The sequence below is a fragment of the Chrysemys picta genome, chromosome 2 (genome assembly GCF_011386835.1).
Source record: "Chrysemys picta bellii isolate R12L10 chromosome 2, ASM1138683v2, whole genome shotgun sequence".
Taxonomy (NCBI): domain Eukaryota; kingdom Metazoa; phylum Chordata; order Testudines; family Emydidae; genus Chrysemys; species Chrysemys picta.
The window spans coordinates 283,479,072-283,505,616 of NC_088792.1; the positions used below are offsets into that span (position 1 = coordinate 283,479,072).

A 26,545-nucleotide genomic window follows, 5' to 3' on the forward strand; every position below is an offset into this window, starting at 1 on the left:
CTGGCCACTCTCGTCACCCTCACAGTTCTCCAGTCCAGATTGCACTTGCGAGTCTTGGGATTTCCATTCAGCTGCTCCTTGCCTTCCCTCCATCATCTGCTTGAATCTACTTCAAACTCAACCATAGTTTCTACCTGCATCTCTAAACCTCAGATCTTCTCTTCCATCAGCTGGCACTTCATACAAATGAAGCTCTTTTCAGGTACCCACTCCAGGATAATGTACATGCCACAGCTTCCACATCCAGTCATAGAATCATAGAATATCAGGGTTGGAAGGGACCTCAGGAGGTCATCTAGTCTAATCCCCTGCTCAAAGCAGGACCAATCCACAGACAGATTTTTACCCCAGTTCCCTAAATGGCCCCCTCAAGGATTGAACTCACAACCCTTGGTTTAGCAGGCCAATGCTCAAACCACTGAGTCATCTTCATGGTCTCTTCCATTCCTTGGGTCACCACCGCTGCTGCCTCTGTAGCTGTCATAGCCCTCCCTCCTAAGCTCCTGTCACGGAGAAAAAAAAGAAAAAATACACACACACACAACAAAAACAGAACACCACACACATCCTCTGCCAGACTTCCAGTACAAACTCTCCATTCCAAGCTCAGTTTGCTGACTCCTCTGCCATGGGCTGGCTGCTTAGCTAGAAAGGCCCCCTAATCAGGGAAGCCCTGCCCGTAATCAGGAAAGCCATGACCCCCAATTGGGGTTCTGTTATGATCAAAAGCTCTGCTTTAGAGAGAAAGTTTGGGTTGGGTGAAAGTGTCACTTTGTCTATCTGAAGAACTGACCATGGAGGATTCACCATCAACGCCTATAGCTCATTCGCTCACTGTCTCCTAACCAACGTCATAGCTAATCAGAGTGCTATAAAATCTTCTATAGTCTGATCAGGTGACTGCATTAGTTTAATCAAGTCTTGTTTCAGTTCCCAGTGAAGGGCCATGAACCAGAAGAAAAGTATTCAATTAACATATTTCATCATTACGGGGGTGGTTAATGTTCAAATAACCTTGAACAGATGTACCAATTGACATTATATTTTCTAGATAAGATGCAGACAATCCTGATTGCTTAAGATATACCAACTAATCCAAAACATTAGGAATTGGGACTGACATTCAGATGAGCCATTTGTTAGACGATCATAATAAAAATCTGTTCCATTTGTATGCAAAAGCCTTCTTTTTGTCAGTCTGTATGACTGTAAGAGGATGTTTTGTATTTCAAAAAATCCCCAAACACTCCATGTCTATTTAGTTTGGATTCCGGATGAATATATCATTTTGACATAGCAATCCTGCAAAAATGTTGGGATGAAAAGTATGATACAGAGTAGTTACATTAAAGTCATTGTGGACATAATTTATATTGACCAGTCATAATTTATTTTAATTGTAATCTCTTTGGGGCCATTTTGTTCTGGTTGTGTACAGCTCCAAGCACAATGAGGACCTGCTCTCTGCCTGGGGCTCCTAGGTGTTATGGTACTACAAATAAATAGATAACAATAATAATGGGACAATAAATACCACAAAATTACCACAGATATTTCCTCTTCTAAGTATAGGAAATAAGGGGGTAATCCAAAACCCACTGAAGTAAGCGGATTGACTTGAATGGACATTTCATCACATCTCAACTGCAGTACTTCACATGGCATGTTTGGCAAATATTATCTTTTTAGATTGTGGCCACAGTAGAGGTATGATAAATTATGTATAAAGTCAATGGATGATTCTCGTTAAAGCTGAAGATTAAATCTTAATGTCCCAAATGAGAATTTTGTTGTATTCAGCAACAAAGAGGAATTTAAAGAGAGATGCACACACGCATGCATACACAAGCGTGCAAATGCCCGTGCGCACATACACAAAAGAATCAGAAGTCACACTTCCTGCAAGCACAAAGCGCATTTAAAGCCGAGATAAATTGGTGTGATTTGCAGAAATAATCTCTTTAAATGTAAACAGAGATTTATTAGCCTTCTTTTAAAGAAACATAATTTGTTGACCCTTGAAAGGAAGGGTCAAGTAGTCATACAAAATAAAAAATAAAAACATTTTTTTGGCAACTGTTCTGTTCAATGGTAGTAATTATCCTCTTCCCCCTGAGTGGGAAGGAGGAAATAGAGAGGGTGGCATTATACGATCAGAATTACAGTCATTTTATTTTCTAAAAACACCAGAAAAAAAGTGTTTCGGGTTTTTTTTAAACTGTCAGTTTGGATTTTGCCAATTTCTGGAAAAGTTCCAGTTTACATTTTATTCCTTATTTGTAACAAAGTTGTACTTTTCCCTTCCAAACCTTTCCAGGGATCAGTCAGGAAGGATGCGTGTTGAGGGGATCCATTATCAGTCGATTAATATGTAAAACTGAGTTCACGACCAATTATAATAATTGAAGACCCCGTGAGAACCTTGAGCAAAAGAAAGAGCCCTGATGAGAGTTCACCCATGCAGAATACACTGGAGCTGCTGACATACTGACCCATTCAAGACTAGCGATGGTGTTCAAGCTGGATCCTCACTGGTCCATTTCAGTGTAGCTGATGGCATGGCAGGGTACTTGAGAGCCCTTCAGCTTTAGAACTCACTCCTCCTTTTCATTCAATATAGCTTGGACTTGTTTATCTTCAGGGCACACTGCAGGGCACGGGGCGCTGGACTAGATGACCTCCTGACATCTCTTCCAGCCCTAAGCTTCTATGATGCTATGATTTATGGCACACTGAAAGACTCCTCTTTCATAGAATCATAGAATATCAGGGTTGCAAGGACCCTCAGGAGGTCATTTAGTCCAACCCCCTGCTCAGTGGGGTGTTTGGGGAAGGAGATGCTATATGAGAAGTAATAACTGATAAGAACAAGATACTTTTCCTCAATTCTCCTTTGCTACATGGTTTAAGGAGATACAGCCCTATTTTGCGGAGTTGCTGCTGGCTTTTGTTTTTTACATTTGATTGTGTGTTTATGTGCCTGTTAAAAGAGTCTAGAGCTTGTGATCAGTGTCTCTTGGTAGATACTGTAAAGCCAAATAAGCAAAATAGAATAATTCATTAAACATGAATGCAGATACCTTAAAACAAAGTCTTCTTAAGTTTCACTTTGCATCCTTTAAAGCAGTGGTTCTCAAACTTCATCGCATTGCGACCCCTTTCTGACAACAAAAAATTCTACACAACCCCAGGAGTGGGGGACCAAAGCCTGAGCCCGCCCAAGCCCCATCACCCCGGGGGGTAGAGGGGCAAAGCCGAAGCCCCACTGCCCCAGGCCAGGGGGCCAAAGCCCAAGGGCTTCAGCCCCAGGCAGGGGGCCTGTAACCTTAGCCCCGCCTCCCGGAGCTGAAGCCCACGGGTTTGGGATTGGGCTTTAGCCCTGGGCCCCAACAAGTCTAAGCCAGCCCTGGCAATTCCATTAAAATGGGGTCCTGACCCACAGTTTGAGAACCACTGCTTTAAAGCATTGCCACCAGAGAGGGAATGCAAAGGAAATAAATTACTTCCCAAAGGACTCTCATTAGGATTTAAGTAACTGAACATCTCACCATGCCTGCCCACTAGTACAAGTGGAAGATTGTAGGGTAGGGATTCCATCAGTTTTTAAACCTGTTACAATAAATTGCAATGGGGGGGGGGGGATACACCCTCTGCATTATGGCAGCATTCTCATGGAGATTTTTCCTGCTCAAACATCAGGAAATACACTGTGTGATTTCCAAAACAAGCACAAATCAGCTCTCCTGCACATATGTTGCATTTTGTATCACTGTACAAGGTGTTAACAGTAATGCCTTAAAATATGCACAATATAGTTGAGTTGCTGTGGGAACCATAATTTTGAATTTCCTGACTCCTGTGCGGATGGGGAAAAAAATCAACCGTAACAGTCATTGCTTTAACATCAGCAAGTTTTATACATTTAATTTCTTTTGTATATTTTAAAGAGGGAGAAAACAAAAAGATCCCAGATGGATTATAGAAGGAAATATATGCACACACACACAAGTTTAAACCTGATCTGAGCATGTCTATCAGGGAATTGTACATATAAGCACATGTACCTCAGGTATTGCAGGCACCCAAGCTGGGCATATGCAAATCCGCGTATGTACACAAGTATGTTTTGAAGATGTGGGCCTGTCAGATATGAATTTCCACAAAAGGACATTTCAGAACCACCATTTCACATGCACTGAAGTAAAGTCACCAACCTTAACTGGCAAAGAGTAAGATATGAAGAAAAGGGACTTCCAGCTGAGACATGTTTAGCCCAGCCCTTAACAGCTCAGCCAGGGGAAAAAATCTCTTCTGCTTCACTTAGTAAACATGCTATCTTTGAACCTCGACAGTCCCAGTTTGTGTCTCAGCTGTGGTTACATACAAGCCAAACATCAAATCAGGACAAGCATGAAATCCCGCCACAAACTAGGGATCTCTGCTAACTGGTGAAGTCCACTCCAGTGACTGACGCTAGATGTCTAACACAGTAGCAACATAGCAGTAAAACAACTGGAGCATTTATTTTTAAAATTTTCACTGTGTAATACAAACTGGATTCTTCTGATATCCATGATGCTAGCTCCTTCCTTTGGAACTCTATTCTGTCCTGATAACATTTCTCAACTTATTTATAAATCACTTGTCTGGGATTTTATCTTCGTTGGGCAACTATGTCACTGTCATCCCTTCTGTCATCACTGTCATCCACAAATCAACGGTGACTGATCTTCAGTGGCGGAGCTGGCCATCCTGGGCTCCACTCTTCAAGGGGCTGAGAACTCTCCAGAAATAGTTGGTTCAGATTTTGAATAAAGGTTCAAATAATTTCACCAATCCTCGTTAAAAATCAATGGCCTGATTTTCAGAGGATTTTCAGAGCAACTGCTCCCGTTAAGTTGAACATAAGCTGTGGACGCTCAGCATGCCTGAGATTCAGACCAGTAGACTATAGCCTGGTAAGGCCTCCAACGTCACAGCTTATCAAGCGAACAATATTTTATGTTAGCTTAATTTTTAATCCTGACTGGAGCCAAAGAAATTACCCTAAATCCATTTAGATCCTTAACTGCAGCTTTGAATAATTTTCTTGCTCACCATTTAAAGCACCTAAAGATAATAAAAGATAATAAAGCACCTAAAGATAATAGAAGTTCTCTTATGAATATTAAATCAATTTCCCCAAATTACTGGGGTTTTAAGGGCTAAATCTAAATCAAGTCATTGTTTTATATTGGCTTTAGTGGGTTCAGGATTTAGCTTATGAATAATATGTACAGGAAGCAATACTGGTAAGATCTAACAGTTACCTATTTTCTTTTAAAAATGCAGGTTAAAAATTGCTTTCAGTTATATACAAAAGCCAGTGTAGCTATACTGATGAATCACAGAATATCAGGGTTAGAAAGGACCTCAGGAGGTCATCAAGTCCAACCCCCTACTCAAAGCAGAACCAATCTGCAGACAGATTTTTACCCCAGTTCCCTAAATGGCACCCTCAAGGATTGAGCTCACAACCCTGGGTTTAAGCAGGCCAATGCTCAAACCACTGAGCTATGAGCCCTCCCCTTAGAAGCAGAATGTGGCCCAAGATGTCCAATATTTCTGTGGCTATCCACACAAGATCCATAGCTGGCGTAAAGCAGCGTAGCTCCATTGAGGTCAGTTTAATCTCTCAGATTAAACCAGTTCAGGAAGGCATCCTTCATTTAAGAAGGACACTTAAGCATGTGTTTAGCTTTAAGCAGGTACTTAGATGGTTTCTTGACTTAGGGTGTTAGTTGCCACCAAAGATATCATATTCACAATGAACCAGATTGTATTCCCATTGTAATCAATGGAAGTTTGTACATTGACTTAAGTGGAATCAGGATTTGGCCAACTAAGATAGAAGAATATGCCATTTGGGATCATGTACAATATTCTGTCTATGATTAATCACCACTGGCTGAGGGTATGTGTGTGTGGGGGGGAAAGACATCACAAGGCAATAAACACATAACTGAATAACACAATTAAAGTATCTTTATCCCAAGGTCCAAAGAGCTAATGGAACCATTTAACAAGGCGGCTTTATCTGAGATTAAAGAAATACACAAACACCTCAGCAAACTAATACCAACAAAGTCAGACACAGAACCTTAATTATTTGAAACCTGCAAATTAATATGAATTTCTGGCCCATTTCTTTTCCATAGTTGCAGGATCATTTGTGAATCCACTCCACTCTCCACAACTCCCTAGCAGAGATGGTCATTTTTTTTTTTTAATCAACCTGATTTTACACATGAAAAATGCCGGTTTCTCAAATCCAAAGTTTTCTGCAACAAACATTAAGTTTTGCAAAAAAAAAAAAGAAAGAAATCAATCAATTATCCATTGGCAAAAACTGAAATGAGGGCTGCCTGGCTGGAAGATTCCTGTCAAATTTCACTCTTGGTCAGTGAAACTGACTTTAAAAGCTTTACTGGAGGGTGCCTGACACTCAGCACCCTGACTCTCTTCCTGCCTCCCCCCAACCAGCTCCCGGAGCCAGAGAGGAAGAGAAGACAGGGGCTCTGCTTTCCTGATGCCTTGCCTTTCCCTCTCTCCCAGGGGTGTGGGAGTGTAATTGTCAAAAGCCTTCAAGGCAAGCAAGCTGGGAAGCTGAAACATTCCATTTCAATCCTCCGGAAATGGATTTTTTTCTGAAACAGTTCCCATGAAACATTTCATTTGTATGTTGGCACGATTTTTTTTTTTTTCAAAAACATGAATATTTTGCAGGAAGGGATTTCTGTTTTCCTGACAGCTCTACTCCTTATTGATAAGCACCAGTGCTATTAACATACAGAGATGTTAAACATGGGCTGGATGGAATTTAGGATGTAAGGTGGCCAGAGCTCCAACTAAGAACAATAACAAGGGAGGAAAATGTGAATTTACAGGCAAACTGGAATATCTTTCAAAAATCCCTTGAAGGAAACTTTAGGGTACCTTTTTCAAATGTAGACACTTAAGTGAGGAGTTGAGTTCCATGCTCTGGTATCCCAATATCAGCTTTAGGCACGTAAGTGCTCTTCTGAATGTCACAATGTAGGATTTGAGGGACAACTTCATTTTACGTAACACAAGAACTAGGAGTCACCCAATGGAACAAAAGGAAGTATTTCTTCACACAACACACAGGCAACCTGTAGAACTCATTGCCAGGGGATGTTGTGAAGGCCAAAACTACAACAGGGTTTAAAAAAAGAACTAGATAAGTCCATGGAGGATAGGTCCATCAATGGCTATTAGCCAGGATGGTCAGGGATGCAACACCATGCTCTGACTGTCCCTGTTCTGTTCTGTCCTAGAAGCTGGGAATGGGCAACAGGGGATGGATCACTCGATAATTGCTTGTTCTGTTCATTTCCTCTGCAGCGCCTGGCATTGGCCACTGTCGGAAGACAGGCTACAAGGCTAGATGGACCACTGGTGTGACCCAGTGTGGCTGTTCTTATGTTCTGGGTGTAACGCTACTAAAGCCACTGGAGCTGCATTTAGGATGATTTTTTTCTCTGGGCATGTAAGTCCCTTTATGGGATTGGCTGGTGATTAGTTATTTTTTTCGATATATTATGCTTAGTAGTTATCAAAGCTCCTACAGCCAGAGAGAGGCACTTTGGGTGCATGCGTGTAAATACATAGGAGAAAGTCAAATACATAAATAATGTAGAGTAGGGGTATACCTATATTGCAATACAACGCCTACGGCACCAAGCCTCAGAACCAAGGTCAGCTGACTTGGGCTTGGGCTGCAGAGCTAAAAATAGCAGTGTAGACATTTGGGCTCAGGCTGCAGCCTAGGCTCTGAGACCCACCCCTCTCGCAGAGTCTCAGAGCCTAACCATGAATATCCACACTACAGTTTTACAGCCCTCGGCTGACTCAGGCCTCTGCAGGCCTTTTCTTGGAGTGTATAAATTCCCTACGTGACCACACCTTAAAACTGAGGCCTGAGATACAGTATCAGAAAAATTCCCTACTTGTAAAAACAGTTAGATGTGAAAAAATCTCCCCAAGAAAGTCCATTTCTAGAGACATTTCAGAGTGGACAAAACAGTAGAAAGCATATGGTGGGGAATAGGCCTGTATTAGCCAGGGACTGAACAAGATCATTCAACATTTGTATTTGTTAGGATTCTATGATCATTGCCATCTGCCAAGGGTGACACATGCTACTGAATGATATACAATTTTAAAAGGAGGAACAACCCCATTGAATTCAATGGCGCTACTCCACATCAGTAAGGGGATTACAGACTAGCACTTTATTAATGCTTCATTTATTGTCCTCTAAAGTTCAAACACACATACCTACCTGTTTGCTGCTTCTCTGCCCAGAAGGAAGCAAAGCTTTGGACTTCTCTGCTATTTTCTGCCAAAGGAAAAAAAAAAAAGAGATTGGAGTCGAGGCCTCGATGGTCAAATATTGCGGGAGAAAAATCACATTTTACTCTTTTTTCAGTCACATTACATTTTTAAAAAATAGAAATTAAAATAACCCTGTAGCTTAGCAATGGAAAAACTGCCTTGAAGAAGTAGACCTTTCAGGAATTAAGTCATTTAAGCTTCAAGCATGACAAGGTTATCGAAACCAAAATATGCATTTAAGAAATGACAGTCAGGACGTGGGTAAGTAGCAATTTACCAGTCAGTTCAGCTTCCTGCCACAACCGGGCATTTGCAAAATGCAATAGCTAATTTTGGCACTATGGGATTTATTTAAAAAGTCAGACGCACGGCACAGATGGAACATGCTGATGAACATATATCTAACAACAAACAAACTCGTTACACAGATATTTTTGACTTGTGATTGAACAAGACAATGCCATCTAATTTAGACCCAGCACTTAGGTTTTTGAAACAGAGGCGGAAAGGTTGCATGAAGAGACATATGAGTAGAAATAATACAGTGACATTTCTATTATATATACACACTTTAAAGGCTAATTAGTTGGGGATTGGTTCTGCTTTGAGCAGGGGGTTGGACTAGATGACCTCCTGAAGTCCCTTCCAACCCTGATATTCTACGATTTTATGGAAACTTTTTAAAAAACACTTTCCTGCAGCGTTGGAAACCCAAACAAACAGCCTGGCTCTAAGGCAGGAGAAACAGTAAGTGAATCTTCCCAGACTACTTCCACCATCACATGCAAAAAAGTAAACTGTGTCAATGGTGTAGTGTACATGAGGGTTTTTTAAAAAATAATAAATTCTTTCAACTTCAGTAATATAATGGGCTATCAACAAAGGGGCCAATTCAGCAAAGCACTTAAGAACATGCTTGACTTTAATGGGTCTTAAGCATATGCTTACAACTAAGCACATCATTGAAGAGCTTTGCTAAGCAGGGGTGGGACAGCCCACATTTAAAATTAAGTACAGGTTAAAGTGGTTAATCAAGGCCAGAGGAAGAACTAGTTGTTATTCAGATACTTGACTTTTACCCTGATGGTACCTCTTTGGTACCCATCAGAAACATAACTGGTTTGTGTGTGTGTTTAATCAAAATAAATAAAATCCTATTAGATCCTCACAGAAAGTGTCTTGTATGCAAGTGTTAGGGATGGACTGTATGCTTCAAATAGTTCATTTGCACAGAATCCTCCTTTTCCCAACTTTCGACACAAGCGCATGCAACTCCCATTGCAGAAGGGTAAGTAAGGAGCTCAAGTTTGGCCAGGCTGTGCTTCAGCAGGGTTTGGAGCACTCAGGCAGATGCCTCATTGAGTAGGGCTGGCTGGGACTTTCCCCACAAAGTGGCTTTTTTGCTGGGAAATGCCAATTTGTTGAAACTGAAGCGTGCTGTGGAAATGGTTTGGTTTCGATGAACTTCAGCTGAAATGCCAGCTCGCCTAGCGGTTTGCTGGGGAGCCCAGGTTTACAGGGTCCGTAGTTCCAGGGCAACCCTCCCATGTGGACTAGGAAGACCTGGGACACCCAACTCTAGCAAGGGCTCCCAGGTTTGTCTAGACAACCCGTAGAAGCTGGGTGGAGAGACTCGGGCTAGCAGGATTCATGCTAGCGCTCTAAAAATAGCTGTGAGGCTCAGTCCCACAGGCTGTGTAGACACAGCCTCAGGGTATTGGCTTCCAACTCCACTGCAGTTGGGGCCCCCAACTCTGAGGCAGTCTGCATTGTGGGGCTGCCCCAGAGCCAGGGATCCTGAGAGCCCAGGGAATCCTATGGAGCCGACATGAGACACCCTATTGGCCAGTTCCATGCTCTTGGGAGTCCATAGTTGCTGTTGATCAACATATTTCCAAATCCACAAATCAACAAGTGAAAGACAGTGCGGGAGTCCTATTACCTTTTGCACAGCTCCATATCGCTGGATGGCATCAGACAGCTGGTTATTCAACCTGTCCAGCTGAAGTCGCTCTTGCTGTATTTAAAAGACAAAAAGAAAAGTAACAAAATCATTACTAACCAATAAAAGGCTGACAATTCAGCAGAAAGTGATTGTGTATGACCTTGAGCTGTGATCCTGCAAGATCTCCTAAGCTAAGCAGCATTAGATCTGCCTGGTATTTGAACAGTACCTGAATTACTAGAAATACCAAGGTGCTTCAGCAAGTTATTTTGGTTAGTGAATAAGGGGATGCTTCACCCTTTGAGTTTTCCAAGTAGTCTCCCATGTATATACCAAACTGGACTGATTTTGCTTAGTTTATGCAATCTAGCACTTCCAAAGGAAGAGCTGGACACTATTGTTGGACAAATAAAACTAGATCAGAAACAATACAAGAGAAAATACAATAGGGAACAATCCTAGACTATTTGTCTCCTAGAATACTTTATTATTTATTTAATAAATAGACTATGTAGTATCTGGACTACACGACCTAATAGGCCTTTTGCATGTCTAATTTCAACAGGCCAAATCCCGAAGCCCTTATATTTCACTCTGACATTACTAAGTCTAGTCTAAAGAATAAACATTTGCTGGTAGGAAAGTCGCTTATGGGTGTGATTTTTATGACATTTTTATACCAGCAAAAGCTTAATGCAGATGTAGTTATACCAAGAAAAAAAATATATGTTTGCTAGTATGGCTTATTTCACTCAGGAAACTGGTACAATCTACAAGGGCAAAATGACTTTTTTTGCCAATATAAGCTGTACAGTTATACCAGCAAACCTTTCCTAGTGTAGATCTGGCCTAAGGCAAATTCCCATTGGCGTCAGTGGGAGTTTGACTTCAGGCAAAATCTGAGTAAAGACCTCAGGTTTTGTCCCTATGATTTCACAGGAGGTCTGTCAGACATCATGACATTCATTTTAGGGCTGGTCAAATCATATCTGGAGAATACATTAGCGGATGAATTTCACCAGTACTCACAGAACGTTATATTCAGCAAATACTTTTTGGAGCATTCAATCAGCAATATTATTCAGTGAGTACATAATGTGATGAATATCAGTGCAACTTGCCAAAAAAGCAGAAAAATGCCTTTTCCGCTATTCGGCCAGATCTAATTGATATGAATTATCATGTCACACTGATGATGCTACAGTCAAGAAACCATTGAGAATATGTAAGCTTTATTCTTGTTACAAATCCCCATATTCTCTTTTGGGAAAACAGAGTATTTGTTCACGAGCTGCAAAAAATACAAAATCAAAAACAAAAAACAACAAACACTCTGTACCCATTATACAACAAACACACAAAATGGAGCAATACTATAGGTATATTGAAAATGAAAAGCAAACATATTATAGGAGGATGCTCTAGACACCACATTTTAATTCATGCATTTATTTAATGACAACACATCTATAGAAGAGATGTTCTCAATGGAACAGAAAGTTGTAGCATGGTCTCCTGCAGCTCTTTTTAATGCCAAGGCAGACCCCAAATGTCTTTGATGCAGGGGACATTGATTCTGGAAGAATGAATGTCACATCAAAAGGAGTTTATTTGGATGATGACAAATGACTGATTTGATCATTTTGTCTGATGGATGATTCTGTACTTGGTCTGTACTATGCCATTAATAATCATCTTCATTCTGATTGGCTTAGGGACAAACGAGTTCTAATCAGAGGCCGGCTTGTCTATACATTTACTGACATGCTGGGAAGCAGGGCGTTCTCAGTAACAAGCCCTCCTCTCTGGAATTCACTTCCCTGGGACATATGCCTGAGTTCAAACCCGACCACATTTATGAGAGGATACGAGATGGACTCTTTGCTCAGACCTTCCCTATAACTGCCATTCTAGAATTTCTTATTTTACTATGTTTCTCTCACTTTAAAGTCAGGGGTCACTGAATACTTGTTCTAGTATATGGGAAAGTTGTCTTTCATATTTATATCTTGTAAAGGACAATTAGTGCAGTGATGAGTACCTCATAAATACTTGGAATAATACAGAAATAATACTAATAAAATGGTGCTCATAAAAGTATTATTATTAATAATAATAACAACAACAATACCACCAATACTTTCCTTGTAGGAATAAACTGATTTATTATTTTATTTTTAAACCTTCTTCTGCAAATAATGGGGGACCATACTCCACTCTGTTTGACTAACACAGCTTCTCCCACAACTTATATTGAATATACTCTAAGCAGCATTGAGAGATGTAGTAATGGATATCGTGACAGTTAAAAATAAGGTGCACATTGTTTGCATCACAAACAAACACAGCCCGACAAAAGGCAAGATAGTCTTTGCTCACCATGGTACCCAGAACAAGAAAAGTTCTCTCCCTGATTCACGGGTTCAGTGATTGAAATTAAAATCTCTAGTAATTAAAATCTCTTTTCTGGTAGCAATATTGTTCCAGAGCCTCTTTAGCAAATGGATTTGGGGAGTCCCTCCTTTAGATGTTAGCTATTTGGGGATAATTGGAAAAAATGAGTGCTTGGTTATGGACATTAATGAAATTCCAAACACAGTCCCGTCCCCCCCGCTCCTGATTGAGAACTTTGCAACCAGCGTCAGTGAGGATTAGCAGAATATTACAATGAGCAAGAAGGGCTGGGATGAAAATCAGAGCCACCAACACACATGGTTTCAGGCCCCAGATCACTGAGTGGGTGTCTCCCCACCTAGTTCCAGTTCCCAGGTTGTTTAATCCACCCCCGGTAACTGTTCTGATCAAAATCCATCCAAACCCAGTCCAGCACCCATTGGAGTCAATACGAATTTTATCACTGACTTCAAAGAGAGCAGGAGCTCTTAAAATTAGGATTTCAGTAAAAAAGGAAGCCTAAGCCAGCAGTACTCCTCCAAATAACATGCAATAAACAGGAATAGTTCAATGGGCTACAGCATTATTGTTCTAAAACGGAGGGTTTGGGACCAACACTATAGTATTTCTTAATCAGTGTGTGTGTTGGATCATCTTCCAGAAACCATCAGTGGTTCAGAACAGTCCTCTGAAGCCTTGGAACTTGCATCTTAAAATTCAGGCCCCTTCAAGGCTAAACTATTCAGGTTTGCATAGAGATATGTTGGGAGAAAGGGAGGGGGCATCATTTAAAAAAAAAAAGATTGTGTATTACAATCACTGCTCAAAAACATCTAGCAACTCTGTGCATGTTTTATTGTTTCAGACATTGCTGAGGAATAGGGAGGTATATTTTAGAAGGGATGGGAGATGCCTGATTAAATTATTAAAAATCACTTAATAACAATAACCACATCCGGCTCTTCCATCGCCTTTCTCATCTTCAGATTTCAAAGCACTTTAGAAGACGGGAACATGATCCCCATTTTAGAGACAGAACACCATCCCTTTTGAACAAGCTTTACAAACATGGATTCAGACATGTTCTCTGCCCTAAAGAACTTATCTAATGAGATCATTCAAACCTAACATTAGCCCTATAAGAAACACTTGCACCCTAGCCTGGCCCAGTGTCAGACAGGGGCTTTTCGGTGTGAGCCCTGTAATGTTGGTTAGAGATAGCACCAGCATGACTGCGTGTCCAGCTAAACCAGCATCCTGCCTCCTCTCACATGGATCCAATCAGTGGTCTATCTACACCAGCATCTATTCCTGATATACTATGAATTCATCCAAGGGGGCCTCCTGCTTCCAACAATTCTAGCCACTAAATGATGCTTCAAAGGAAGGCAGGGGGAAAAAAATCCATAATGCACTTGGCTGGTGGCACATCACTGTTGGACAAGAAAAACTTCTTGTGCAAAGCAGTACACAGAAAAATGGATCAGAAGGGACTGACTATAAAGCTTTAAATCAATGGAAGGTTTCTCATGCTATAAGAAACTTTACAAGAGGAAAGCTTTGGAACACTATCCACAGATTCCCCCAGAGTGACTTAGAGACCCAGCAACCAACCCCTATCAGAGCCATCTGTTTTATATAAGGGGGAAAGTCTACAGGTTTTACATCAAAATTTGTAGGTTTAATTATTTAAGCTACACACTGTTATAAAGCAAGAATAAAAAAAAGATTTGTTAAATTAATTGACCAGGGAGAGGAAAAGTTATGATGTGATGTCAACACAGAGTTGCGAGTTTATTTCTTCTATTACCATAAACGTTTGCGTCTCTTTTCCTTTCTGCTCTTAAATATACTTTCTTTAATTTAAAAACTTTCCATCCATTACAGTGAAACCTGTTCTGACCACAGCCTCCTCTGCTGGAATCCACCTGGGCTTCAAGGGCTGATAATGACATTCAAGCATAAGGCACTGCCATTATTTTTCAGCTCACCTTATTTGACTTCCCCTTGGACCCAATTTGTGTTGCACAAAATAACATGGGGATCTGCACAGAATGGCCAGGCCATCACATCTTTATCAAGTCAGTGAGGCATCTTCTGTTTCATTCCAGCCAGCTTTGATCTGACCATTCAACAGCCCCACAGCTCATTCTCTCTCTGACAAAGGCTACCGCGACCCTCGCTAGAGTATTCATTTGCTGCTACATCCTTTTCTTTACCGCTCAATACAGGCAGGCAACAGTAAGAAACAATGCTTGTGCTCCTTCATAAAACATGGAGTTTTACATTAACACAGCTTCAGCCCCTTAGGGACTATATGGACAAACCCTGAGTTGGGCAGTTCTACTAATACTTGTTCTAGGAGGAGGGACACTGGGAGCAATGTCTAGGAAGGAAGAAAATGTGGAATTCTGGGGAACATCAGGGCGGGAGGGAGAAGATGCAAGGATAGTTTGGGGGAGCAGCAGCCCTGGACCCACAAGGAGGGCAAACGCAGAGTGGGAGAGAATGTCGTAGGGGTATATCAAGGAGACGCAGCTGTGGGGTGGAGAGGTAGCCGAAGGTGCAAGGGAACGTTAGGTAGTGAAAGCTACAGGAAGAGCAGATGTGAGGAGAGCTCAGATTGCTGAGAGTGCACCAGGACACAATCCAGTAAGGAGAAGGTATGGCTCGTGGGTCCATGCTCGAGTAGGGTGGGTAAAGGACTGGTAGTTGAGAGACAGGGATTATATTCTTGTTTTAGCTACTGAATTACTGTGTTACCGGGGTCTGTCATTTAATAAATACTCAAGTTGATTCTGTTCTCCAAGATGAGCACCAAAGGTGCTTAAGCAAACTAAGCAGTCATGGGGTAAAAGGGAAGATCCTCTCATGGATCACTAACTGATTAAAAGATAGGAAGCAAAGGTCAGGAAGACATGGTCAGTTTTCACAATGGAGAGAGGTATATAGTGGGGTCCCCCAAGGATTTGTACTGGGACCAGTGCTGTTCAACATATTCATAAGTGATCTGGAAAAGTGAGTGAACAGTGAGGTGGCAAAATTTGCAGATGATAGAAAGTTATTCAAGACAGTTCAGTCCAAAAAAGACTGCCAATAGTTACAAAGGGATCTCACAAAACTGAGCAACTGGGCATCAAAATGGCAGATGAAAGTCAATGTTGATAAGCGCAAAGTAATGCACATCAGAAAATATAATCCCTACTATACATACAAAAGGGGTCTAAATTAGCTGTTACCATTGCATTTACGTGCAATGTTTGTGGGGAGGGATAGCTCAGTGGTTTGAGCATTGGCCTGCTAAACCCAGGCTTGTGAGTTTAATCCTTGAGGTGGCCACTTGGGCATCTGGGGCAAAATCAGTACTTGGTCCTACTAATGAAGGCAGGGGGCTGGACTCGATGACCTTTCAAGGTCCCTTCCAGTCCTAGGAGATGGGATATCTCCATTAATTTCTATTTCTACCATTCGAGAAAGAGACCTTGGAGTCACTGTGGAGAATTCTCTGAAAACATCCACTCAATGGGCAGTGGCAGGCAAGAAAGCTAACAGAATGTTAAGAACCATTCACACAAATAGATAATAAGACAGAAAATATCATAATGCCACTATATAAATCCATGGTATGCCCACACTTTGAATACTGCATGCAGATCTGGTCATCTCAAAAGAGATATATTCGAATTGGAAAGGGTAAAAAGAAGGGCAACAAAAATTATTATGGGGTATGGAACAGCTTCCGTATAAGGACAGATCAACAAGACTGGGATTGGTCAATTTAGAAAAGAGATGAGTAAGGGGGGATATGATTGAGGTCTATAAAATCATTAATGGTATGAAGACAGTGAATAGGAGGTGTTAGTTATCCCTTCACATACCACAGGAACTAGGGGTCACCTGATGAAATTAATAGGCAGCAGGCTTAAAACAAACAAAAATGAAGTGCTTCTTCATAGAACACACAGCCAACCTGTGGAACTCATTGCCAAAGGATGTTGTGAAGGCCAAAAGTATACGTGTGTTAAAAAAAAGAACTAGATAAGTTCCTGGAGGATAGGTCCATCAACAAGATGGTCAGGGATGCAACCCAATGCTCCAGTGTCCCTAAACCTCCAACTGCCAGAAGCATCTGACATTGATCACTGTCAGAGACAGGATATTGGGCTAAATGGACCATTGGTCTGACCCAGCATGGCCGTTCTTATGAGCACACAGCAAGCCCTGTCCTCTTCCCCAGTGAGAACGCGATGGACCAAATTCAGCAGTGACATAAATGGTGGTAAGTTACACATTAGAAATAAGTTGGTCAGAAAATGGGTGTAAGTAGCAAATTGTTAGAAATTGTTGGACAACCAGTAGGGGTGTAACACACAGCAATTTGGGTGAGTCAATGGGAGATGCACCGGCTTATGTTAGGAGCTGCTTCTTCTTCTCCTTCTTTCCTATGTCTGGTGTAGAGCAGCAACTACAATTTCACCTGAAGTTGATCAAGCCAAATGGCTACATCAGGAATAGCACAATTTATTGCAGTAATGCCTCCTCCACATTTATAAATTGGGCAGTACGTAGCAATACGTTCGATGGTCTGCCGTGGGGAACCACACTTGCACACCGGGAAGTTCTTGATTTTCAACTTGTACATTAGATGTCCGCATCTACCAAGGTTGGTTCAGAGTTGACCAAGGTGACCATGGAAGGTCAAACCCAGGAATCTTTGGCATGGGATCCAGCACAAGATACTTATTCTTTAAGTCTTGTTTAGCCCAATCTGCTTTCTGATCATAGCCTGATTGCATGTGGCTAAATAATTGTTCCCAGAAAGGCTTGCAGGACTTATGACATTGCGGGGGGCACTGTCAAGATCTTGGTGGATAGGGGTTGAATATACCCCTGCAAAAATTGGGGCTGGCATAAATTATAATATGGTGAGGAACTGCCTTAACTTACAAAGTGAGGCTTTGAACCCCCATCTCCGCCATCCTGGGTGAGCGTTCTACCTACCGGGACACTAGGCATAAGGGGACCACCAGCAGAAATTTTTGCTTCAGCATGCTCTGATTTTCCCATCTCTGCCTCTCAGTATGTAAATTGAACATATTTGCACTCAATGAATGCCACACCATACGAGTGTCACTCCTTTGCCACTTACATCCACTTTCACCTATTTGTAGACTCACCTGTACCCAGTGTGTAATTTGTTCCTCTCTTGACATCATCACTGACTAGTGTCTAAGGATTTCTATGGGACCTTCCCCTGCTACTCCAGTTGACATGTGGGCGCTTAAGTTTTAAACACAGTATAGGAAAGAGCTGGGATTTCACTATGTGGCTGTAGATTTCTAAGTTAATGAGAGCCAGCCTCAGGAGAGAGCTCTTTCCACAAGTCCTCAGTGGTCCCTTGAATCTGTTTTGCAATGATGATTTATCGAGGCAGCATGCAATTCAACACTATCACTGTATCAAAGCAAAGAAAATTATAAAGATACCGAGCTCAGCAACTTTAAGGCACTTGCTGCCCACCACTTATCTTTAAAAATCAAAACTGAACTTTCTATCTAAATGGCATCTCAAAAGGCACATACCCTAGATGAACCTCTGACAATCTCAGACAGCTGCTTGATAGCTTTCGTGCTGGTAGTAACGGTTTTATTGGTCTCTTGCTGGGTTGCATGCCTGTAGAAAAAAAGAGACCATGCAAATTACAATTTAATTTTATAATGACTCACTCACATAACTCTCATAACACACTACAGCTATAACATCAGAATACACACAGGCTATGCTATGAAGCTGTGACGGCAGGTATAAATAGCAGAAGCAGCAACATGAAGGTTGGATAATAGTAAATGTTAGAGAGGGGATCCAGCAAATGGTCACCAGTTGTAGTCAACAAGAGATATGCGTGTGGATCTGTGGTTTAATATGGGATGGTGCAAAGGGAATCAGTGGTGGGTGGAGGGAAGCAGACACACTGTTACAGATAGCTGGTTTGGCAATAACAGAGGAGGAGAGGAAGGCTGAACAGAAAGAGAAAAAAGAAAAAGAGGGCTTATAACAGAAAGAGATGTGATGAAGGAACTAGATGAGGATGAAGTAGGTCAGGATGAGGTTTGGCATTCCGATCTGTATTTTACACCAAGAGGGTACTACCAGTTGGTAAGGTGCACATGCTGCAGTTGTGGCTACAGACGGTTAAATGTGCTAGCAGGCAGCAAGACTAATCCATTCTGTTATCTGACTCTCTAGTGTTCATGATGATTATTTCTTGGATTTACTGAGTGCTGACAGCCTGCCCAGTGCTGCGCAATGCAGAGGGAGACACAGAGGGCTACATGAGGGCATTGCCATGGAAGATCTAGAAGACCAGGAGACAGATTCTGTATCAGGCAGTAAAAGTAGGTCAGGATGAGGTTTAGCAGGGGGATTTAGGCACTGCAGTGCACCTAGAAGGTTAGGCAGCAGTTGAGCGGTGGTTTTGTGAATTCCAGTAGCACCTAAATGTTGGATTTAGGCACTCAAAGTAGCAGTTAGGTGCCTAATTCTCCCTGATTAATCTAGTCCAGACTCCGCCCAAAGAAGTTTACCAGCTAAATCAAACATAGCTGTCAGTAGGAAGATATTAATCCCAACCCCTCACTCATATTGTATTGCTCATCCCCGCTAGAAGAGTGAAGTCTCATTAAAAGTTGGGCAGAAATATGAAAACCAAGTGCATAAATTACAGGTGAACAGAACAATTACTTCTTAAAAACAGGCTTCCAATGCCTTACTGGTTATCCAACACAATAGAAAAACAAAGAAATCACTTGAATGCATACACAGCATATCACTACATGAGGCTTAGAAGACATTTTTACAAGGCCACACGCAGCCATTTTTACATGGCCTTATGCAGCCAATCTACCAAGTTAGTAGTCAAACATACTATGTTTGCATTAGAAATACAGATCCGTCTATTATCTTCTCTACCAAACTCAAGCAGAGGAAAAGTCCTGGTAGTTTTGAAGAGAAGTAACACAGATTCCTGCGACATCTGGAGAAAATCACCTTTTTTCCCCTTCAGTGGCATACTACAACCAGAGTCCATAGTACCTCTATGGAGTGATGAGAGGGCAAACGAAAGAGACAATCATTTATCCTGCTGCTATCACACCACACAACCTGGGCCTGTATCTAATGGATAGTAGTTCATACAGAAAATAAACACACATTGGTCTTCTGTCGCACAGTCGCATTGTGCCAGTGCCCACCCACGGGTGTCCCTGCTATGGGCCCACTCCCCCTCTCCACCCCAGTACCACGGGCACTGTCAAAGGGTGTTCTCTTCCAGGCCCTCACGCCAGCCCTTCTAGCTTCTCCTTTTTGGAACAAACCCAGCTAAAAAAGAAAGTCTTTCCAGGGCACAAATATATTTTCATCCACAGCCTCCACTTTTTGTGGTCAGGGCACCTCACCCCCCACTCTGGCTTCCTTTTCCTGTCTGGGATACAAAGCAGCTGGGCCTGGATGCCTGATGAGCTCCAGCTGCCTTATCCTTCTAGAATCTCTGCTCTTCCCTGCCTGTTCTTTGACTCCAGCCAAGAAGCACATGGTAGGGAGGTAGATTTGGAATCTGACTCTTTCCAGGCTGTCCTCAGCCCATGTCCTGAATCCTCTTAATGCCTAGACATCTTGCATTATCCACTGTCAGAAGACAAGATACTGGGCTAGATGGACCACTGGTCTGACCCAATATGACCATTCTTATGTTCTTAGTATATACACCATCACAGGCACATTGTACCATGCTGCCACATACACACTGTACCATTGACACCCTCCCTCCCTGCCACGGCAACGTTGTACCATATGCACCTTACAGCAGTCTGACACATGCACTCTGTCCTAGGGGCACCATGTTCCATTGTATTCACCTCTGCAGCAAGCCTATGCAGGATCCATCAGTTATTAAAAAGAACTCCAGAAACCCCCAACAGCTGACACAGGTAGGACGGCTGTCTGTGATCAAAATCCAGTAATTTTATGCATCGTACCTAACAACCCTATAAATGAAAGATAATATTTCCTGAGCCATAGAGCACCACTTCAGATGCACATTAAGGACTCAGCAATACTATGCAGAGGAAGTGGACTCCTTTGTCACCACAGAGGCCAAAGAACTAAAGAGAAACTAAGATGTAGACAGGTTTCAGAGTAGCAGCCGTGTTAGTCTGTATCCGCAAAAAGAAGAACAGGAGGACTTGTGGCACCTTAGAGACTAACAAATTTATTAGAGCATAAGCTTTCGTGGACTATAGCCCACTTCTTCGGATGTCTATATGCATCCGAAGAAGTGGGCTATAGTCCACGAAAGCTTATGCTCTAATAAATTTGTTAGTCTCTAAGGTGCCACAAGTCCTCCTGTTCTTCTTTTTAAGATGTAGACAGGTATTTAACTATTTTAATTGGTCATAAGTAGAGTTGGGCAAATTTTTCAGACAAAGAGTTAATCTGTGGAAAGCTTCAGTTTCAGTCAACCTAAAACTATTCATGAATTTGACACAAATTCATCAAATAGTTTCGGCCATTTTTTTAGGGCTTAGATGCCATTCACAGAATGGGAGGAGGTAGAAGTAGTGTGCTCACCTTATAACTTTGAGCCCAGTGGTCAGGGCACTCACCTGAGATGTGGGGCAAGGACATGAATTTGGCTCTCCCCCTCCCTGCTGAGTTCCCTATCCACCAGGCTATAGAGTACTCTCTATCTGCAGATGATAGAGTGGAACAGCTGTAACAGGAGAGATTGAGAGAGATCAACACACCAGAATATTCTGTAGCCCCCAATGTCCAAGGCATACACCCACAATGTGGGGGACCCAAATTCAAATCCCTGCTCCATATCAAGCAGAGGGGGGAATTGAACCTGGGTCTCTCACATCCCAGTGAGAGCTCTAACTACTGGGCTTGAAGTTGGCCACCAACACCACAACCACCGCCACTTGCTCACTGTGCCTCAACAATTTGCAAAACTAGTCCTTCATTTCCGTTGCTTTTAAGTTAAAAACTGAATGGAAAGCAAACCAAACCAGATTGTTTCAAGGCATACAAAATATTTTGTCTGATTCAAAATGAAACTCGTTGCCTTCTTCAATTCACCAGCATGTGTCAGAATTTTGGAGTTGGTTCAAGTTGAAAGGATTTTTTTTTAACTGCCAACAAATTGAAAAATCCATTATTCGCCTCTCTCTCCAAATAACATTTGGTTATTTCATGATCCCCTTAGCTACTCTCTTATATTTTCAGTGATTTATGGAAAATATCACATCCCATCGTATGCAAAGTGTTAGGGAGTGTTACAGTGGGACAGACTGAAAACCAAACTCTCCATCATCATTACATCTTCTGTCATGAGGAATACCTCATAGTCCAATCCCCAAATCAGTCATCCTACTAAGTGCCTGACTTCCATGAGTGAGGGTTCCATGATTGAGAAATACTTCCTTTTAATAGAATTTAATATAGAACAAGACACTAGAGTTGATCCTCAGTCACCTTCTTAACCTCAAAAAATTGTCTATCTATAGAAGTTGGAAATTTCCATATGGACAATCCCCATCCCGAAAGTAAAAGGCCTCATTGCTTCTATACATTCAATTCTTTTCCATGTCTGAAGTTGAGTAAAATCCCAGCTTTGTTTGGATTCTAATATACATTTTGACCTTACATACAGTATATCAGCAGTTCTCAAACTGTGGGTCGGGACCCCAAAGTGGGTCACGACCCCATTTTAATGGGGTTTCCAGGGTCAGCATTAGACTTGCTGGGACCCACGGTTGAAGTTGAAGTCCAAGCTCCACCCCCACCTGGGCAGCACAGCTTGGCTGCCTCCCCTTCTCCCCTGATGGGGGCGGCAGGGCTCGGGTTGCGGACCCCTCCCCACCGACCAGGGGCATGGGGCTCAGGCTCTGACCCCTCCCTCCTGGGGTCATGTAGTAGGAACTTTATTGTCAAAAGGGGATCGCAGTGCCATGAAGTTTGAGAACTCCTGCAGTACATAATACATTCAAGTCTGGTGTAAACTTGTAACTTGGATCCTTCAATTTGTCTGCCTTAAAAAAATTGCTCTCTATCCCCCTTTTAAAACACATTTTTAACAACATTTTAGTGCTCAACTTTGGTAGTTGGAAGTGTGTTGTCAGCATAATTAACTTACTATGCTTCAGCCTCAGAGATACATTCAGAAATCAGACAGTGATTATATTTAATTTACATTAAATGCTATTAAGATCTTCATTAAAAATAAAGGCCTTGGAATTCCACCTCCTGCAGCATTTTATTTTACTTTAATATGCAATGGTAATAAGATATGCCGCTACTATTATTATTATTAGCTTCCTCCATATCCCTCTCCCTATGGAACGGTGCAAGTTAATTAAAGGGATGTCTCAGATGAATACAATTTCATTTTGAGAAAAGTCAGCCACACAATAGTAAGTTAAATATATGATCTATACAGATATAGTGTGAATATTTTATATATGCTGAAAAGAACTACACTGGCTATCATGATGTACTGCAGGACTACAAATGGGATGGAATTCTCTTAGGGGGAGTAAACTTTTCTGGTTTGTGTGTGTTTATAAGAAAGGATGCAAAGATACTGAACTCTATAAACCACCAGTGGCGAAAGCTTAGCCCACATAATTCTACAATCAAACCCGTGGCTGCCATTTTCTTTAACATGGAAGTATGGCCCATTGGCTGTATAGTTCCCAGCATGCAGTTCAGACAGGTCCTAGACTAAGAATTGCTTATTTGTTGGCACTAAGTAATGGTATGAACCAGGAACTGTGATCTTAGATTGTATTCCCAGCCCTGCCACTGACTTGCTGTGTGATTTTAGTCAAGCCATTTTTGCTTCAATTTACCAGAGCCGTGCTTAATTTATCCAGTTTTAAAATGAGCTCAAGTGAGAGACAAGCGAAGTGCAACAGAGGGTCCTGTGGCACCTTTGAGACTAACAGAAGTACTGGGAGCATAAGCTTTCGTGGGTAAGAACCTCACTTCTTCAGATGCAAGCGAAGTGATCTCTCCATTTCCCTCCTCTACCTCACCGGGGTGTAATGAAGCACGCTCAGGGTAGGCGGCACGCGAGCTGATTTTCAGTGGCACTCTCACTGCCCAGGTCCTGGCCACTGGTCCGGGAGGCTCTGCATTCTAATTTACTTTTAAATGAAGCTTCTTCAACATTTTAATAACCTTATTTACTTTGCATACAAAAATAGTTTAGTTATATATTATAGACTTCTAGAAAGAGACCTTCGAAAAACATTAAAATGTATTACTGGCATGCGAAACCTTAAATTAGAGTGAATAAATGAAGACTTGGCACACCACTTCTGAAAGGTTGCCGACCCCTGTGCTAAACATTCTGTTCTACCTCGCTGTAACACTGTGAGTACCTTTCCCAGACCAGAACAAGAGCTGCATGAAAGCTTGTCTCTCTCACCAACAGAAGGTGATCCAAATAAAAGATATTATCTCACCCACCCTGTCTCTCTAGTTTGCTTATGTTATCTGAGTTGGCAGGGTCACAGAAAAGCATCAGCTCATATCAGGGATCTGCAGACACACTGCGGACAGTACCAGAAAATCTGAAATTAATACCAGAAGAACTCAGTGACTTTAATAATCATTTAATTTTCAGCCTATTTTTGGAAGAGAATTTAGGAGGCGAGAGGAACCCATAATTGCTATTTCTAGGATGTCCAGGAGCCTTCTGATATGAGGCTGCATTTCAAAACAGGTTTTCTTAAAAGGAACATTCACACCCACATGCATGAAAGATTTTCAAAGCAACTGGGGGGAGGGGGGGGGATTTAACCACACAAGTCTGATTATTTTTAAAACATCTGTGTGTGCACGTGCACACACACAACACTAAAAAAAAATATGTTAAAAATGTCACAGCTGTGAAGTCAAGCACTCAAGAGTACTGAGATTGAACCTGTGGGCCTTCATTCACGCTGCCCTCTTTGCTTGGAATAAACCTCCACTTTTCTCCATAAGGTGGACTCTTTATATCTCTCCTTAAAAGCCACCTCCTTCCAGGAATTCTTTCTATCTCTTTCTCCTCATCAGTAATCTCACCACTCTCTCCTTTACCTGGACTATGGTTCAATAACATGTCTCTGTTTTGTCTGCCTGAGGCTATGTCTACACTGGCAACTGGACAAAACGTTTGTCTTTCAGAGGTGTTAAAAAAAACAAACCCTGAAAGACAAAAGCTTTGCCGTGACAAGTGCCAGTGTGAACAGCACGTTGTCAGCAGGAGTACTCTCCTGCCAACAAAGCTAACCCTGCTCGCTGGGTAGAAAAGCCTTAGAGTGTAACTTCTTTGGGGCAGGTGACATACCTTATTTCATGTGCATGGGTCATTTATGATGCTATACAAATGATTATTAAGAAGCTACAGAGAGCATTTTAAGTCTGGGCAAATGCAGCTGTGACCCCAGCCATTGCTCCATCATTCCTGATTAGTAAGCCATGCCTCCTTATCTTCTGTGCAAACTCCCACCTCTTCAGCAGGCTAAAAGGAGTAAACACACATTATTATGGAAGTACAGCTGTTGGGGTAGATGCAGCCATGCACACAAAGGGGTCTAAAAGTTTGGACCAGCCATACACAAAATATTTAGATGCCAGCGACAAGCACAGTAATAACAGACTGGACAGAGCTAGACTGAGGCATTCAGGACACTTTCAGGATAATCACTGGCAGCTATTTCTGACAGGTCAAATCCCAGCTGAAAGTTCAGAGTTGGGGTGAGGTGGAGATTACAGATCAGATTGTGTGGATACCACATATTGCCAAGAGAGGAGACATTAGGGCACTCTCCCTTTTATACCATTTCTCTAAACCAATTTATGGAGTTTACAACACCTTAACTATCAAAATATCATCTTAATGACTTAGAATTTATACTGCTTCTTATATCCAAAAAGGATCTTAAAGCACTTTATACATTACATACAATAAAAGGAAGCCTTTCATCCGCTACAGCAAGACAGCTACCTCTGGTGACAACTCTTCAATCAACATGGAAGCATTTTACATCCATTTTGCACAAGTGTACATGACCGCTCAAGGGGTAGGGCCTTAAAGAATTAGGCCCAGCAACTCGACACAACAGTTCAGAACTGAAGACTAAAGCACACAGTTAAAACCAGAATTGAGAGAAGAACTTGTTATGTCACCAACACTGTAGGCAAAGCTCTGTGTTGGAGGGGCGGTGGGAGAGGGAATAGAGGGGGAGAAGCACACTTCAGAAAGGGTACGGCTGATTTCTCTTACACACATCTGCGCCCTAACAAAAGAGCAATACCATGGTTTTCAGGTACATCTCAAGAATGTATCTATAATTACCTACACGGAGAGCAAATATTTAATAATGGGCTCTTCAATCTAGCAGAGGAAGGTATCATACGATCCAATGGCTGGAAGTTGAAGTTATACACATTCAGACGGGGAATAGGGCATAAATTTTGAACACAGAGTAATTAAGTATTGGAACAATTTACTAAAGGTTGTGGTGGATTCTTCATCATTGGCAATTTTAAAATCAAGATTGGATTTTTTTTCCCAAAAATATCTGCTCTAGGAATTATTTTGGTGAAGTTCTATGGTTTCTCTTATACAGGAGGACAAATTTAGGGTTGCCAACTTGGTAATATTTAAAAACCAGACACTCCAGCAGGAGTGCCGGAATCTCCCCTGCCCCGCCTCTTCCCCCCAATAACCCAACCCTGCCACGCCTCTTCCCCCAAGGC

The 26,545-nt window shown here is 41.9% G+C and overlaps 1 protein-coding gene across 23 annotated transcripts in view; it reads right to left on the reverse strand.

Moving 5' to 3' along the window:
* TSNARE1 (t-SNARE domain containing 1) overlaps positions 1-26,545 on the reverse strand; it is a 702,049-nt gene that overhangs the window by 327,289 nt on the left and 348,215 nt on the right. For all 23 annotated transcript variants that reach the window (XM_065586314.1, XM_065586320.1, XM_065586319.1 and 20 more), the window contains 3 exons: positions 18,319-18,409; positions 10,340-10,414; positions 8,345-8,401 (listed from right to left, as the gene is read on the reverse strand). In XM_065586314.1, coding sequence (XP_065442386.1) covers positions 8,345-8,401; positions 10,340-10,414; positions 18,319-18,409 — 223 coding nt within the window. The remainder of the gene's footprint in view (positions 1-8,344; positions 8,402-10,339; positions 10,415-18,318; positions 18,410-26,545) is intronic.